Source organism: Mustela nigripes, chromosome 3 (genome assembly GCF_022355385.1).
Source record: "Mustela nigripes isolate SB6536 chromosome 3, MUSNIG.SB6536, whole genome shotgun sequence".
NCBI lineage: Eukaryota > Metazoa > Chordata > Mammalia > Carnivora > Mustelidae > Mustela > Mustela nigripes.
The window spans coordinates 131,563,717-131,581,522 of NC_081559.1; the positions used below are offsets into that span (position 1 = coordinate 131,563,717).

At 39.6% G+C, this 17,806-nt stretch overlaps 1 protein-coding gene across 2 annotated transcripts in view; it reads right to left on the minus strand.

The window, feature by feature from the left end:
• Nucleotides 1–7,248: 7,248 nt before the first annotated feature.
• Nucleotides 7,249–17,806, minus strand: part of PDE7A (phosphodiesterase 7A) — a 115,653-nt gene continuing 105,095 nt past the window's right edge. For both annotated transcript variants that reach the window (XM_059394658.1, XM_059394659.1), the window contains 6 exons: nt 16,299–16,430; nt 15,793–15,884; nt 13,512–13,656; nt 12,891–12,987; nt 12,146–12,226; nt 7,249–9,035 (listed from right to left, as the gene is read on the minus strand). In XM_059394658.1, the coding sequence (XP_059250641.1) occupies nt 8,827–9,035; nt 12,146–12,226; nt 12,891–12,987; nt 13,512–13,656; nt 15,793–15,884; nt 16,299–16,430 (756 nt within the window). In that variant the 3' untranslated portion in view covers nt 7,249–8,826. The remainder of the gene's footprint in view (nt 9,036–12,145; nt 12,227–12,890; nt 12,988–13,511; nt 13,657–15,792; nt 15,885–16,298; nt 16,431–17,806) is intronic.

The window sequence follows — 17,806 nt, forward strand, 5'->3', positions numbered from 1 at the left end:
GCTCAGTGGGTTAAAGCCTCTGCCTTCGGCTCGGGTCGTGGTCCCGGAGTCCTGGGATCGAGCCCCGCATCAGGCTCTCTGCTTGGCGGAGAGCCTGCTTCCTCCTCTCTCTCTGCCTGCCTCTCTGCCTACTTGTGATCTCTGTCTGTCAAATAAATAAATAAACAAAATCTTAAAAAAAAAAAAAAAAGTTTCTGAGCCTCAGCTATAAAATGTAAAGTAACTAGTATGTTTTGTCTCCTATGATCTGACTGGTCCGAGATGCACTATATATACATACTGAATAGGAGTCAGAGAGCCTGTACTTGGGAGTTCTACAAGTCATTCTGTTTTCAAAACAGGAATAATACTCAGCTGAAACAGTTGTTGAGGATTACATGAAATACCATTCTATGAGTGGTAGATAGCTAAATAATTACTACTCACATGATTTTACGTGAGGGTGCTGTAGCTTCCAGTAAACTGATTTCTGCTAGGTGTCATCCTGTATACTGCTTGCACAGGCTTGCGGTGGAGCAGAAGTCATGGGCCCGTCTGTGCAAGAATCCTGTTTTCTTGATATACCTAGTTCCAGAGCCTGTGTCTCAGTGATAAAGAAGACAACGTGAGGTAGCAACTACCGGAAACAAATACTTTGGAAAAACCATCCTTCTAACAACTCCAAAATAGGGGAGTTTTCTCTGAGGGATAGAATGAGGCTGAAGTAGACTTTTGGGAGGCAGTCCAGGATAGTGGTTTAGGGAGCTTAGAGAGCTGCTAAACTCAAATTTACATATAAAGCAATTGTTCTAGAAGAACTAAGGGCTGACTGAATAGCTTTCGTACAACGGAAGAGAGAGGGACCACAGAGAGAAAGGTAGGTGAGAGGGAGTAATGACAGGAACCTGAACCCCAGTGCAGCAAACTACATAAGGAGGGATATCCTGGGGGAGCCTGTGTGCAGATTTGTCCACCCTGGGGCACAGCAAAAAAAAAAAAACAAAACAAAACTGGTTTAAAGGGCAATTAGCCCTGAGTGAAGGAGAGCCATTTACTAACTACAGCTGTCAGAAGAATGGTGGAGAAACTGCTGGGCCTCAGGTGGAAAGCACTGCTCATTACCATTGTTTATGTTCCCCTTCCATCTTGATAGCGTAGACTGGAGCAGAGTCCAGGCACTCTAGCCAGCCTGCTGGGCCACCCCAGTGAGCCTCAGGCCCCCACTAGCTTGAGCCATTCCCCCCAAAGGTGGCCCTAGCATAGTGTGCATAGTATATCCCTGGCCTGTGCCTGCTTCCATTCCGGCTCACCATGCAAAACGGTCAGGCAGCTGCAGTCTGCACAGGGCATTCATACACAGGGCCACTCCTTCAGGATTGGGAGGGGTAGCTGTTTGCCTACTTTACAGAAGCAAAGAAAGGCAAAAGAATAGGACAAAACCTGAGAAAACTAAACAAAATGGAGATAAGCATGTTACCTATGAGGGGGTGGCTGGGTACATTTTAAAAAGACCCACGTATTTGCTGCCTATGAGACTTATTTCAGATCTAAAGATACATCTATTGGAAGTGACAGGATGAAGAAAGTTATTCTATGCAAGCAAACAGTAAGAAGACTAATGTTAACAATACACATATCATACAAAATAGACAAAGACTAGGGGCAAACATGTGGCTCAGTCTGTTTAAGTGTCCAACTCTTGATTTTGGCTCAGGTCATGATATTGGGGTCCTGAGGTGGGCTGCATCAGGCTCCATGCTCAGCAGAGTCAGTGTGTTGCTCTCTCTTTGCTCATCCCACACCCCCCTCATGCTTGTTTTCTCTCAAATAAATCTTCAAAAAAAACCAAAATAGACCAAGACTGTAACAAAAGACAAGGGTATTACATAATGATTACAAGTGTTAGATCCTCTTGGATCAACCCCTTTTATCATTATACCTCTGCAGCCAACATAGGAGCATGTAAATATAGAAAGCAAAATATTGAGACATAAAAGAGAGAAAGTGACAGTAATACTTTAATAGTAGGAGCCATTAATACCCCCACTTACATCAATGGATAGATCATCCAGAGAGAAAATAAGGAAACATTGGCCTTAAATGACACATTAGACCAGATGGACTTGATACATACAAAACATTCCATTCCCCCAAACTGTAGAATACAGATTCTTTTCAACTGTACACAGAACATTCTGCAAGAGCGATCATGTTAAGCCAGAAAAGTTTCAATAAATTCAATATCAGGCCTCTTTTTTCCTAACAGTTAAAACAGTATGAAACTAGAAGTCATTTACATTAATAAAACTGGTAAAAACACAAAAGCATGGAGACTAAAAACATTATTAAACATTAAGTCAATGAAGAAATCAAAGAGAAAATTAAAAAACACTTTAAGACAAATGAAAAATGAAACAACTTTACAAAAGCCATAGAATACAACAAAAAGCATTTCCAAGAGGGAAGTTCATGGCTAAAGAAAGTCTACCTCAAGAAACAAAATCCCAAATAAACTACCTAAGCTTGTATCTAGTTAGTAGAAGGAAGGAAATAATAAAGATTACAGAGGCCAGCACTGGCCTGATACTGAAAGACAAACCACATAAAAAGAAAACTACAGGTCACTATCCCCAATGCAAATAGATGCAAAAATCCTGAACAAAGTACTAGCAAACAGAATTTAGTATGTTAAAAGGGTCATACACATGATCAAATGGGATTTATTCCAGGGGTGCAAGGATGATTTGACATCTACAAATCAATGTGATATACCACATTAATAATACAAGGATAAAAATGTATGCAACAGATGCAGGAAAAAGAAACACTTGACAAAATTTGATGGCCATTTGTGATAAAAACAAAGTGGGTGTAGAGGGAACGTACCTGAACATAATAAAGGCCATGTATGACTGACTCACAGGTAACATCATCCTCAATGTTGAAAAGTTTAAAGCTTTTCTTCTAAGATCAAGATAGGGATACCCACCCTCACCACTTTTATTCAATATAGTATTGGGAAGTCTAGCCATAGCAATCAGGAAAAAAAAGAAAAGGCATCCAAACAGAAAAGTAGTAAAACTCAATATTTGCAGTTGACATACTATATATAAAAAACTAAAAGGATCTACCAGAACACCATCATAACTAGAAATGAATTCAGTTATGAAATTTTAGACAGGGGCACCTGGGTTGCTCAGTTGGTTAAGCATCCAACTTTTGATTTTGGCTCAATCATGATCTCAGGTTTGGGACTGAGCCTCTTGTTGGGCTCCATGCTCAGCAGGGAGTCTGCTTGAGATTCTCCATCTCTCACCCCTGAAATAAATCTTTTTTAAAAACAGTATACAAAAGTAACCTACAGAAATTAGTTGTAGTTCTATATACTAATAAGGACCTATTAGAAAAAAAGTTGAGAAAATAATCCCATGTATAACTGCATTAAAAAGAAGAAGATACCTGGGAATAAATTTAACTAAGGAAGTGACACCTATACTGTGAAAATTATAACTGATGAAAGAAACTGAAGATGACACATACCATGCTCATGGACTGGAAAACTTGGGATTGTTAAAATGCTCAAACTACCCAAAGCAATCTACAGGTTCAGTGCAATCCCTATCAAAGTGCCAACTGCATTTTTCTTTTTTTTTTTTAAACAGAACTAGAACAAATAATCCTAAGATTTGTATGGAATCACAAAAGACCTTCCAATAGCCAAAGCAGTCTTGAGAAAGAACAAAGCTGGAGGCACTGTGCTGATTTCAAAACCTATTACAAAACTCTAGTAATTAAAACAGTATGATACTGGCATAAAAACAGACCTATAGATTAATGAAACAGAATAAAGAGCCCAGAAATAAAGCCAGGCATATATGGGTCAATCAATCTATGACAAAGGAGCCAAGGATGTACAATATCTTCATAAGTGGTATTGGGAAAACTGGTTCACTTATACCGTATACAAAAATTCAAATGGATTAAAGACTTGAATATGAGGCCTAAAACCATAATCTCCTAGAAGATACCACAGGCAGTAACGTCTTTAACACTGGTCTTAGAAATAGGCTTTTTGGATCAGTCTCCTTAGGCAGGGGCAATAAAAGCTATAATAACAAACATGATCATATCAAACTAAAGGGTTGTACACAGCAAAGGAAACCCCATCAACAAAATGTGAAGGCAGCCACTTAGTGGGAGTTGTTACTTACAAACTGTACATCTGATAAGGGGTTATCCAAAACATAAAGAATTATACAACTTCTTTCAAAAAACCAAATAACCTGATTAAAAAAATGGGCAGAGGACTTGGATATTTTTCCAGAGAAGACATACAGATGGCCAAGAGGTGCACGAAATGATGTTCGTCGTCGTCAAATTGAAACCACAGTGTCACTTCATACCATCAGACTGACCAGCATCAACAAGTGTTGGTGAAGATGTGGAGAATGTATATTAGAATCAAATTTGAAGGTTAAATGATTTTGCCCGTCATGTTAAAAAAATTCAAGAATTACTAGAAATGGTGTCATTTTCATCATTAACCAAACTAAAACCATTCTCCTAAACCACACCCTAATATTTTGCACCTACTTTGTGTAATACAGAAACTGCCATAATATAGAATGCTTTTCACACATAATTTTGCCACCCAAACATTTTGAGAACAGAGACCAGGGTTTTGTCATTTTTAATACCTTTATTACATTGAGTGCCGTGCTCTCTGCACACAACAGGAACCCAGGTGTTGCTGACCACATGATTCACCACAGACAAACTAGTTTTGATATAATTGTTCAATATTAGACTGATGGCTAAAGAGGAAAGACATCAATACCAAATAAGTTTGTTCAACAAACATTTATTAATGGCCCAATTTACGCTAGCCCTGTGCCAAGCACAGGAGACTAGAAGGTGAATGAGACCTGCTGTGTGCTCCCCATCAACTCACCTTCAAGTAGTGGTCATTCTACCTACAGACCTTGGACACTTGGGGGCTTTCCAAAAGACACAGGTTGTCTGTAGATCCTTAGCAAGCAAGGAATGGTTCAGATGAACTCTTGCATGTTTATTTAAAAACATTAGTGAATGCGTATTAGCTGTCTGTCACTGTTTTCTCAAGCAGGAGATACTGATTGGGAGAGGATTTAGTATTTATACAGTAAAAAAAGTTCACATGAAAACATCGTAAACCTCTGATGCGAAAGTTAGAGAGTTTTAAGAAAACTTAAAGCTTAAAGAGCCAGGAAAGCATTTTGGAAAAAGAAATCAATATAGGAATCTTCAAAGAATTACTAGCACCTCTAACCTGTACCTCAGGTACAAATATATTTCCCAGGTTTGCAAAGGACATAAAATATTTGCTGCTTTTATACAAAGAGGATCATTATAAACCATCGCATTTACAGAATACAAATACTGACCATGTACCAGATTATTTTTCGTTAAGCTAAGGCTTGTGCCAAAATTTCCTCTCCATGAACCTCTACCCCCAGAACAGAGGAGATGCCCCCCACCCCCGCTACTGAAGTATTGGGCCTAGAGACCCAAAAGGCTGCTACACGCTCAACAATTCTTTGAAGTCTCCCGTTTTAAAAATTCATGTGAATTTTAATTCTGTTCCATAACATTTATGTAAGTCTAATCTTCTAAATTATTGAACTGTTTCTTCAAATTTCTTCTAGAAAATCAATGTTCAAGGAATATAGGTTATATTTAAGGAGTAGGGCTGTAGACTGTGACCTCCAAGTACATGTAACAAAACATGATTTTTCAGTGGGTTTATGATATGCGTAGGCAGGAAATGGGAGCAATACTGAGGTGTTTCTCCCAAGAATGGAAATAAGAAGAAAATCCTTTGACTATCAAACAGTAAGAAACACAAAATGGATCAGGGTAGAAGCAATCATACGCCAGCAGATGGAGCCCGGGCAGGCCCAACAGAAACAAAGCCGAAGGTACTGACAGATCTACTGGGTGTGCCAATCAGAAGCTGATGTGGAGAAGCAACTACTGGCAGAGAATCTCTAGCATCATCCGGGGGAAGAGCGTACCCTGGTCGACACACATGGATATCAGCAGGTATATCCCCACAGGGAGATGGATGCATGAGGCAACTTGCTTCCCTTGCTCAGAATCCATGCTCACCAAGTAACCGCTGATCATAAATTGACTTCCCAAGAAGGTTTGCCTAAAGGGAGAGAATGATTGATAGTTATATTTCCATTGTAAATTGAAAAAAATACTAACTTATAAGTAAAATATCAGTTACTGTGAGTTTGGTTAATGTGTTTCCTGAGAAAGTTCCACTTTCCATGTGCTGACATACTAGGTCTGTAAAGATCTTCTCAGAGCCTGTAAAGATCTCATCAGACTCTAGATGCATCAGATTTTCCAGGGTGGTGCCGCCTTAACTGGCCATTGACCTGCCCCAGCTACAGTCCACTCGACTACCGTCAGACTTCTGTACCCATGTTGTCCAATATGGTAGCCACTAGCCACATGTGGATATTGAGCCCTTGAAATGTGGCTAGTCTGAACTGAGATGTGCTATAAGTGTAAAGTGCACACCAGATTCCAAAGACTTCGTATCCCCCAAAAGAATGTAAAACATCTCAACAATTGTTTTTTTCTAAGATGATGACTATCTATTGAATTGATAAAATGTTTTGGATATATTGCAATAAATGTTAATAAAATAATTCCATCTGTTTCTTTTTCCTTCTTAAAATGTGGCTAGTAGAAAAATTGATAATTCACTTACATGGCTCACATTATATTCCTATTGGACATCACTCTTCTCTGCAAATAATGGCAATATGTTTGATTTTAAAGTTTGTACTATACCCTTTCTAATGAATTGGACTGGGGAAGACACTGGAGAGGCCCTGTGGTGCCTGTCTTACACTGGTACCAGTCAAAGCAAGGCCAATATAACTAGTATTTAAGTCCTTGCAAGAGGTGCTGATGTCTTAGGCAATTCCCAACTGTGGGAACAGTAAGGCTGTGGAGTCAAGAGGATGGCCTCAAAGCTGACTTGTACCTTGTATCAGTCCGAACTCTGAGCCAACTACCTAACTGGGGCCGCTCGCTCCCGCGTGAGCTGCAGATGACGGCACAGAACCCCAGAGGACTGCGCCTGCACCTAGCTCTGCCTAAATAAATCATGGAAGAGTGACTGCTAGCAGAAGAAGCGGAATCTTTGCTTTCTAATAATTTAGCATCATGATTTCCAAAAGATTGAGTTGGAAGTTAAATATCAAAGATAAATATGCGAAAAGATAGGTTTTTATTCATCAAAAGTTAACAGCAACAGGCACATATTAAAATGAGTATGGCAAAGCCTTTTACAAATGGCTTTACACTCAAGCTTTCTCCCAAGAAAATGGCTGTTGCAACAAACTGTAAACATAATCGATAAACAGTCTTTTACAGTAACAAGGGAAATACAGTTGAACTAAAAGAAAGCACCGGTTTCTCTTAAAACTAGATTACAGTTGTGCTTACTATACATAAAACAATTTAAAACAAATTACAAAAGTGGAATGTTTGAAGTTTAAAATTAGTCCTTAGATTTTGTCCTAGAAAACATCTGTTCACATCAAAAGGCCCATCAAAGGGTAACGTTTCATCAAAGGGAGGGACAAGAAAACAATGCACTTTTTTCAAATCAAAACAAGAAGTTTGGTCACTTAGCTTTGTGCATAGTTTAAGGCAACTGGAGCAGTCTGGTACAGCTCACCTACCTTCCCCTCCCCCGGTGTGGCTGCGCATTGTGTCACATTCTAAAATAATAAATAATTTCCCACGTGGATAAATATAACACATGCACAGTCACACATGCACAGACATGCACGCAAACATACATCCACACATTCACACACAACATACCTCTCACTCACTGCAGCGAAAGGGACTTAGGTACCCTTGCTCTGAAGGACATACTTCCCCATCCCACTTTATTTCAGATTGGCAAATACCCTGAGCTGATTATGGTGTTTTAAACATTCCACCTTTTTCTTGCATGTGCAGGTCAAGTGTACAGTAGTGAAAACAACATGCAATGTCTTCACTGCAGAATCATAATACAGCTAGGACATTGGTGTTCTTCCCCTCCCGCCCCAAATAAAAAACTAATAGTTAAAAAAAATTGCATTGCCAAACAGCACTGGAGGGAAAGCTTGGCGGTACTCTATGATAAATGCTCAGTTTCCAGTGCGCAAAATAAAACTATAGCAAATGGGAGGCTTTGGTGGCATCCAAAGAAGAAAAAAGGCAAACCAGGGGGAAAGAGCTGCAGTTTCAGTTTGATCTTTAAAATTCTTAGTGGTTCCTTCACAATCATGCTCCAAGGCAATTTAGAACCAATATTTCAGAGTTGATTTGTAAACATCGAGTCTCGCAGGAGGCAGCAGAGGCTGGGCACTTCACATTTCCATTTTCTCAGAACTTAGTGGAAGGTACAGATACACAAAGTTGCATCAGACTGGTTAAATTCCAAGAGATTTCTGCTGAAAGATACAGTTCAAGTTTCGTGGTTCGAGGAATAAATGCTTTGAAAGACTCGTGGCACACCGGAAAACTTCCTCTGTTACTCCTTTCCAATGGGCTCCTGCTGGGCTTTGCATATTCAAGGTTTCACATGAAAGCCAAATGCATATTGCTATGTGTTCAGGTCTTGTAATTAAAAAGTGGGGTCACATGATCCGAGAGAGGACACCTTGGGAAGAACGCTGGCCTCATTTGTTCAGAAACCTCGGCAGCCAAGAGAACGTCCTCTCGCCTCGAGACCCCATTTCACATTTCTAAAAACCTGCAGGAGGCAGTCTGTCCCACTGCTTCTGGGGGCTATGATAACCGATTTTCCTGAGGTAATAACTGTGAGTTCAACTCCTCGAACGCAGCGTCCGTGTCCTCACTGGTGGACTGTTCTCTCTGCAGCCCCTTCCAGCTGGCTTTGTTCAGCCCCATATGTCCGAGCATCGTCTGCGAGAGCCTGGTATTGGAAAACCGGGCCCATTCTGTGAATAGAGGCTCCACTAGGTAAGTCATGAAACCTTGAGAAAATAAGAGAAAAAGGGCATTAACATATATTCTGAAACTTTATCTTCAGAACATCTATCCAGCGTTTATTCTCTTAAGTCCTAACCGGACATCACCTAAGTTTTCAGCAGGGATGTGTGTGCGTAAGTTGACCTAACTTCTCTGAAGAACTATTGAGTAACTCAATGGGACTTTATGTAAAGGTGAACTGACAAACACATCCAATCTTTTCTGACGATTCCTCTCCACTGGACAAACATATCCTATCTGAGCAAACACTCAATGGCCCTCTCAGCTCTGCAGAAAGCAGGACACACTGTTCCCACTGAGACAGCTGGAGGTGACGAGGGGTCTTTTCCAAAGGCCTTTGGGTGATGAGGCGGGAACTGAAGCAGCACAGTCTTCATACCTGGTCATGCTTACAACTGGCCACTTTATTTGAGTCAGAATTTATAGAGCCAAAACTCATGACAAAATGCAAATTCTATCATTGCTATGTTCACAGTGCTTAAATTTTCTTCACCTCCAGAACTACTACTTTTTGGCAAAAGACCATGTGGACCACAGACAACATAGGTTACATTTAGGTAACAAAAAAATCTGGAGTTAAAGCAATCAGCACCTGACTTTTCATTAGAAAACTGTATAAATTGTGGTATCTGAACTAGTAGTTACTACTGGAAATAAGGCTTTCTTCTATTTCTTCCATTCCCTCCACACATATTAACTGAGAATCGAATATCTGCCAGGCACTATTCTAGGGTGGCCAGGAAGATAGCAATGAATAGATATGCCCTCAAGAAGTTGTGTTCTGGTTGAAGAGAGAAAACAGAGAAATGTCATCACTGGTCAAAGCAGCACTGTTCGGGGAGCCATCCTCACACCACAGTGCCAAGCTGAACTGTCACCCAACGCCCTGTCTTTTCAAGGTGCCAGAGTGAAGTCATGAGCAGTTGCAGTTTTATACCCAAATGAGATCGACCCATTATTCCAATTGGAAGTATTACTTCAGGCTCTAGGTTAACCTCATTCTTTTAGCTCTTAAGTACTTGGTGAAAATGATGGCTGGGGTCCTGGACACAGACAGCCACGCAGCGCCCTCTCCGAAGGTGGGGCACCATTCGTCAGCTGCCCGGGAACCCACTTACTGCTCTAGCCCACAGGCCTCTCTCCCCTCCACACACACCACAGGACACCATGCCAAATGCCTTCCTTACCCAGAACATAATCTTTTCTTGTTTAACAAACTATTATTCCTATTAGAGAAGGAAACTGGATTAAACATGACTTCTACTTACGGACCCTGTGCTGGCTCTGAGTAATCACAGTATTTACAGTTCCATGATTTACCCTAGAAATAGAACTTTCAATCCCCGTTTTACCTGGGATTTGATGTCAAAAAACCAGTATCTGTTAACTGTACAAATTGGGCAAACTACCTGAAAAGGAGGCTACTGGTGGTACTTTTTGTTGTAGGGTGGTTGTGAGGAGTCAGCAGATGTCAACTTTTACTGTCATTTTCTGTGAAATCTTTGTCCCTCAGATAACCTTACCCAGAACTGTCGTGACAACATAGACAAGATCTATAGATGGAAATGAAGAGTTTAAGGGATCCAGCTTCTCTTCCCTTTTAAAAATTGCAATTTTAAAAAACCTCATTGTAAGTCTCCTCATTAACTGAGGGGGTCATTTACTTAGGCAAAAGAACGTGAAGGGTAGCTACGGAGACTCTGCTACCCACTTTCCTCTCTTCGATTCAATCCCCTTTGCCCAGGTTTCACCCATTCTTTGGCTTTTGAAGATTTTTCTACTTGAGACACAACAGATCTGCTGCTTACCTGTCTTTTCATCCTCCCCAAAGAAAACATCACCCTTGGTAAAGTTCCTCAGGCTTCCTGGCTGCCTGAGATCTCTGGGCACCCCAGCACCCCCACACCATTCCCGAAGGCCTGCGCCCTACTCTCCTGGGCATGGCTCTTCATCTTCCCTACCTCTCCCTCTGCGGTCAAGTCCTTTCCTACCTGCTGTCTTCCATGTGAACATCCTCTGTGGTTACAATGTGAGCATTAGATTTCTGAATTTCTCACCCTACAGCACAGCCCTCTTTTCAAAGTATTATGGTGCAGAAGCACATTATCGTCTGAGTTTCTAGAAACTTTCTCTTTCTGAAATTTGTGTACACACTTTTTTATGTTCACCAATGCTCCAAGACCCTACTCAACACCAACTACCAAGATTATACTCATCCCTCAATACCTAGCTGACCTGCCCCACTGCACACTGTCCTCCTACTTTACACTCAAAACCCCACCGGCCACTCCCTGCTCTTGCACAAGCTGTCCAAGCTGCAGTCACAGCCCATCTCCCTGTGTTTTCCATGACAGCTACGCTTTAAGTAAGGTTCTCAAGTGGCCCCTGCCTCCAGGGGGCGTGGCCGGCCCTCAGGAACACATCCCCAAGGGCAAGGGCCAGGGAACCAGGAGAGACATGGATCCTGGGCTCTGGATGTCTGGAAAAGGGGCGACTCTGCCTGCAGACAGCGGAAGGCAGCTTCTGGGGGAGGCGGCTCTTCCAGAAAAATGAGTCCAGCAGGCAGGTGGGAAGGATGGCGAGGCGGAGAGAGTGAAGGGGTGTCACAGATTTGGGGAAAGGGCCGAGTCCCAAGCTGCTGTGGGTGTGTGAGGGGTGGATGCTGCGCAGCAGAGGCCCCGTGCAGGAGGCTGAAGAACAATCCAAAAGCAGAGGTGAAAAGAGACAAGGAAGCAGTAGTGGAAACTGATCTTCACGTTATGGTCCTGCTTGCTCAGGGTCCCCTTTCTCACTGGCAATGCCAGACTCGTGCAAAAGAAGCTTCCACATGGGCAAACCATGTCTTCTTTCAGTGTCAGAACAGACACAAAGCTACTGTTACCTGTTTTGCAAAAATCATGGTTTGGGGGACCTAAGATCAAATGAGAGCAAATTATGAAAGCCGAAAATGGAAAAAACTGGTATCATTTCTTCAATTAAAAAATAGAAATGAGCACAATTTTAATGTTATATATTTCAGGTGTGCATCTCTTCTTGACAAAACTAAAGTCAGCAGCACTTTTCTAAGCAGTTATAGCTAAATAAGCAGAGTTACCGATTTGGATGTTGGCAATAGATTCAGTCTGACGATCACAAAGTGGACTCACACCCAAGTGATACTTCTTTTCTATATCTCCTGAAATTAAAAAAAAAAAAAAAAATTATTAATGTGGAACATACCTATTGCTTAAGTATATAACTAGAGTCCTCATCTTACCTGTAAATTCCTTAGGAAAAACGACATACTTAATCCTCCTGAGAGGATGGCTTCTAACTTAGCTCTTTTCTGAATTTTTAAGTTATTCACAGACAGAAAAAGTTGCCAAGCTGATATCCTATTTTAAATGGAGGAGATAAAAAACTTCACTAGGTGTTACCTTAAGACTGTAATTCTGTCAGCAATTTAATTTAAAACTTAGGTCTCTAAAAGGAAGGGGCTTGAAAGGAAGATCCGTGGTCCCTGGCTTTCAATTATTAAACATATCCTGCCGTTCACAGAGCCCTACCTTCCTCACAGGGCAAAGACGGAACAAGGGAAGTCTTTCTGTACAGCAAAATTTCTACATCTATTTACAAATCCATACATATATACATATCTGATCATTTCAAAAGTGAACTGTTTATTTCCAAAATAGGTGTTCAATTGTTACATTATTTATTCTATGTATATCTACTATGAATTATCACTAAAAATAGCAAGCATCTCTTCCTGGACACCTGTAAATGTCGGGGTTAGTTTATCCACATGATGCTAAATATGGAACTGAACAGACTACTTATCACTCAAAACTGTAACTTGCCTTGATGGAAGAATTCCTCCGTTACTTTCTCACTCCACTGCTTGCTTAATTCCCAGGTCCGACATGGGTTACAAATATCAGCACATTTCAAAGCCATCTAGCAAGGAAAATATTAAAAGTCTTTTAAGGAGAAAGTAAAATTTCAATTGTACTAAGCTTCAACACACTCATAATCTAATTGTGGTAAAAACAACATCTTAATAAAAGTACAGCAACAGAAAATTCATTGTCTTTTATCTTTAAGTTCATGACGCTGTTAGGGCTTTCAGTTATTTCTGCAGGAATGTGGAAGGACTGCTCATCTAACTACACATGCTTACTAATACCCAAGAGCCTACAAGTAAATCATGGGATTCTCTCTCATTTGTAGATGCAAGCTCAGCACCCTAATCTCACAAAAAACACTTTTGTTAGAAATCCCAAATATGAAAACTACAAAAGCAATGATGCTTTCCAAATGAGGAGATTCACCTTCTGGAAAGTGTTTCCATAACGGAAGGAGACTCCACAGCTTTCCCTCAAGATTTGACCACTCTGAAAGCTACCCCAGAAGAATTCATTTTTATTCTAATGGGTATGTGATTTAGCCCAGAAAGACCATCTTTCCCAGCCCCATTTTACCTGTAAAACCAAATGCCTATGCCTGGCATCTTCTAGTTGTAAGTCACCTCTGTCCAAATGGGACCTAAACAATGACAGATACTCATTTTGGCGACTGATGTCTGTGGCTAGTATCAAAGCACCTATCTGAGTCTCCATTTGTTGCCTGCAAGTAGAGAAATATAAACAGAAAATACAAGACTTTCAATTAAATAGTTACTCCTTGATTTTTTTCTTAAACTTAATATTCTAATTGCCATTCAACTTTTAACCTATCACAAAACATGAATTTTAAAAAATGCATTAAAGAAAACACACTAAAATAATGAAAACTAAAACCAAAGGAGCTTAAAGGAAAATATCAATATGCATACATTCCAAAAAGATTTATTTTGCCAGCCAAGGAGGAATTATTTGCCTTGAAAAAAATCTACATAGCAATGGTATGTTATTTTAGAAAATTCTTTGCTGGGATGTGCTGAGGGTAAACAACTCTGGTCTATTTTTTGGTGTCTGACATCTGAAAGCCAGAAGGTTGGTTCAAACGAAGGTTGGTTCAAGCGGAGAAAGAACAGCCCATTCAACAATTAATTCCTGTAGGTATTTTGACAAAGATGCCCAGTTACCCACTGATAAAATCCCACCAAATAATCTGATAAAGTTTAGATAAAATTACAATTCAGTTCTTGAATTGTAATTCAAGAATCAAAGTTATCTGAATGAAATCCAACTTTTCTGGAAAGAAAAAGGTAACGTGTTAATACAAATACACTGTATCATTTTTTAAACTGTCTCAAGTCAAATAACAAGAGAAAAAAACCTAAAACAAACAAACAAACAAACAATAAAACCCTGCCTTTTTCCCCCTCAATGGGCCATAACAAACATTACCTATGTATAAAGATCAGTAAAGAGCTGTCATCAGATTAAAAGGCTCACAATACTGGATATTAAGTAAAACAAACCCTAAATAAAGGAAACATGAAAGAATGCTATTATGCAGTGTTCCTTATTTTCAGTTTTTTATCAACAGAGTTAATCATCAAATGTAAAGTATGACAAAAAGGGAATAAAGCAAACATTTTAATCTGCTTTAATCAAGAAAAAGATAATTTATAAAAACTATGGTTTACGCAATTATTATATTTGTACTACAGCAAGAAACAATTTTACTTACCAGAAGTATTGTCAAAACTCCAAATGGTATCCGTGAATAAAGATTTAAAAAAATAAAAAATAAAGTCCAGCTTTTTTCTTGTGGTCATTACACAAGATACTTAAGTTTTTAAAATGAAGTTGTTTTAAATTATGAAAGGGAAAAAGGAAAGAACTATGATAGTAACTTAGATTTTCGTACCCAAACATATATTTATGCCTCACCTTGTTTTCTGGAGTTAGATGGTTTATACCCATTTACGTGGTTTTCTTAAGTGTATTGTCTCTTAGTGAGGCATTAGTAAAGTTTTCTCTGTGGATCAATGGTAAGAGATTTTGTCAACCACCATCATATTGGGCTCATTTGCGCTGATGCTTTTTATCAGGCTTTCAAATGGCCTTCTTAACATCAAATGGCCTTTACTTAAAAAATTAGGGACTGGGTGGCTCAGTTGGTTGAGCGGCTGTCTTCGGCTCAGGTCATGATCCCAGCGTCCTGGGATCGAGTCCCACATTGGGCTCCTTGCTTGGCAGGGAGCCTGCTTCTCCCTCTGCCTGCCACTGTCTGCCTGTGCTCGCTCACTCTCTCTCTCTGACAAATAAATAAAATCTTAAAAAAAAAAAAAATCAGTATTTACTTCCTTTCCATCACTATTTTATCCTATAGCTCCAGAAGTCACTCCAGGACTAAGCTAACAAACTTAAGGCATTCGTTTTATTTGTTATCCATTTTGAAAACTTCCTGAAACTTATTTGAACGTGTGTATTTATTATACAGAACAATTAATTTCTTTACACCTAGAACGTAAGGTTTTATTATAATGAGTGTAACATGGAAATATGTAATACTATTTACATCAATAATAGTAAGCTATGACTGAGCCACTGTGTGTTGGGAGTGAATTTTATAATCCTCAAATCCACAGAGTGCGCCATAAAAATTCACCAAAAAAAATTACTTTCTATACGTAGAATGTTTAAATTACTATAATTTTGATGTAAATTTGTAAAATAACTTAGTCATTAAATTTAACAAAAACTGAAAACTGTGGAACACCTGAATAAATTTTTAAAACTTTGTAAAATTGTTTTGCCAGCTTAATCTCCATAGTTCATAACAAATTAAACGTGTCTTAATCCAGCCTACCTGCTTTCTGATGGCATATGTGAGAATAAACCAGATTCTCTCAATAATCCCACTGCAGATCTCCAGTGGTGATTTTCCAGTACTGAGGTATTCTAAAAAAAAAAAAAGGCATATCTGAGTTATTTAATGGTAAGCCTCTTCCTGAACATAAAGAATTCTTGATAGGTGGGGCGCCTGGGTGGCTCAGTGGGTTAAAGCCTCTGCCTTCGGCTCAGGTCGTGATGCCAGGGTCCTGGGATCAAGCCCCACATCGGGCGCTCTGCTCCACAGGGAGCCTGCTTCCTCCTCTCTCTCTGCCTGCCTCTCTGCCTACCTGTGATCTGTCTGTTAAATAAATAAAATCTTTAAAAAATATATATATATATTAGAAAAAAAAAGAATTCTTGATAGGTAATATTAATCTGGTTAAAATTCCAACATTCGTAGACACTGTTTATGACTTCGACTCCATTAAAACATTTTCTAGAATGCAAGAATATTAAGTTCCATGATAAAATTGTACTAACCTTGTACAGAGTTGCCAAGTAATGGTTAGTTTTAATAAGGAAAGGTTGATTAACACCCGGATGATCCAGATCGTGAGTGGCAGCTGCAATTAAGCTCAGCAAGACATCCCAAGGGGTTACAGAACTGGCAAGCTGAAGTATGACAAGAGAATTAGTTATAGACGTGTCTGAAATAAACAACCTGACCCGTGGGCAGGGCTGTGGGCATCTTATGAACAAGTAATTTATTAAGCAATATGCAAAGGTATCATAGTCTTAGGATAACTAAAACAGAGGGAAAGCTGCAAAAGAACAGGCAGGCACTAGCCCGGAAGAATACAGTAATCCAGAATAAGACTTAACTTAAAAAAATTAATGTGTCATTACACAGGATAGCAAATGATCTCAGGTAGATTCAAAAGTTGACCATTAAAAAGAGAAACATGAGGAGGAGCAACTGAATTTTTAAACGTCCTATGAAGGGAAAGTAAGTTCTAAGTTGAAAACAAATCCACATAAAAAAAATTGTTTTGAATAAAAATGTAACACTTCAGCTTGTAAAAAAAATTTCATCAGAAAGAAAACTATGAGCTTCATAACAAAGACAGAGAAGTCAATGACATTAATAGTTTTTTTTTTCTAAAGTGCATTAAAACCAAAAGCCAGTGTTCTTTCCATTCCTGTGACTGTATCTGGTGATGCCGACAGAGCCGAGTCACGTGAAGTCTTAAGAAACTGCAAATCGTCTGCCGTCTGTGAGCGAGGCTTCACCTGTATCCTCAAAGCTATCAGCAGGGCCCTTCACCAAACAGAAAACTAGTAACAGTGAGTTCTCCTGTGTTCAATAAAAACCCTCACCATTTTTATTGTTGCTATTAAATGTTAATAGGCTTACCTGGAACAAAATTGTAATCTACATAAGTGCAGATACGAAAACATAAAAAGTAAACACTAAAGTTAGAGCTGAGGCAAGTGCAAGTGCTACTTTCTAGCAATTTGGGGGGGCTTTGAATATTTCTTTTTTCACTTTGAGTACAGGAATTAGCTCTTACACAGAAATCATACATAATAACTGAAAGCAGGTTTCTTACTAAATACTATATCTAGGCCTTTCTATTTATGATTTCCTCTGCGCCTGGATCTTTCTACGCTGACTCCCCCTCAAATTTTCCCTTTCAGCTTCGGTGTTTTCTGACCACTCTACTTAAAGCTGTAAATGCTTGCCATCCACTGGTCACTCTCTAGTACACTCCTCTCTTTTCACTTTCTCCATGGCAGCAATTACTAAAATACATGTCAACATTTTGAAGATACTTACTTATTTTTCAGAGAGTGAGAGAGAAAGAGCATGAGCAGGGGGAGTGGCAGGCAGAAAGAGAAGCATGTTCCCTGCTGGGCAGGAAACTCGATGTGGGACTCGATCCCAGGACCCCAGGATCATGACCTGAGCCAAAGGCAGACACTTAACTGACTAAGCCACCCAGGCGTCCCATAGCTCAACATTTATTTATCTGTTTAATGACTGCTTC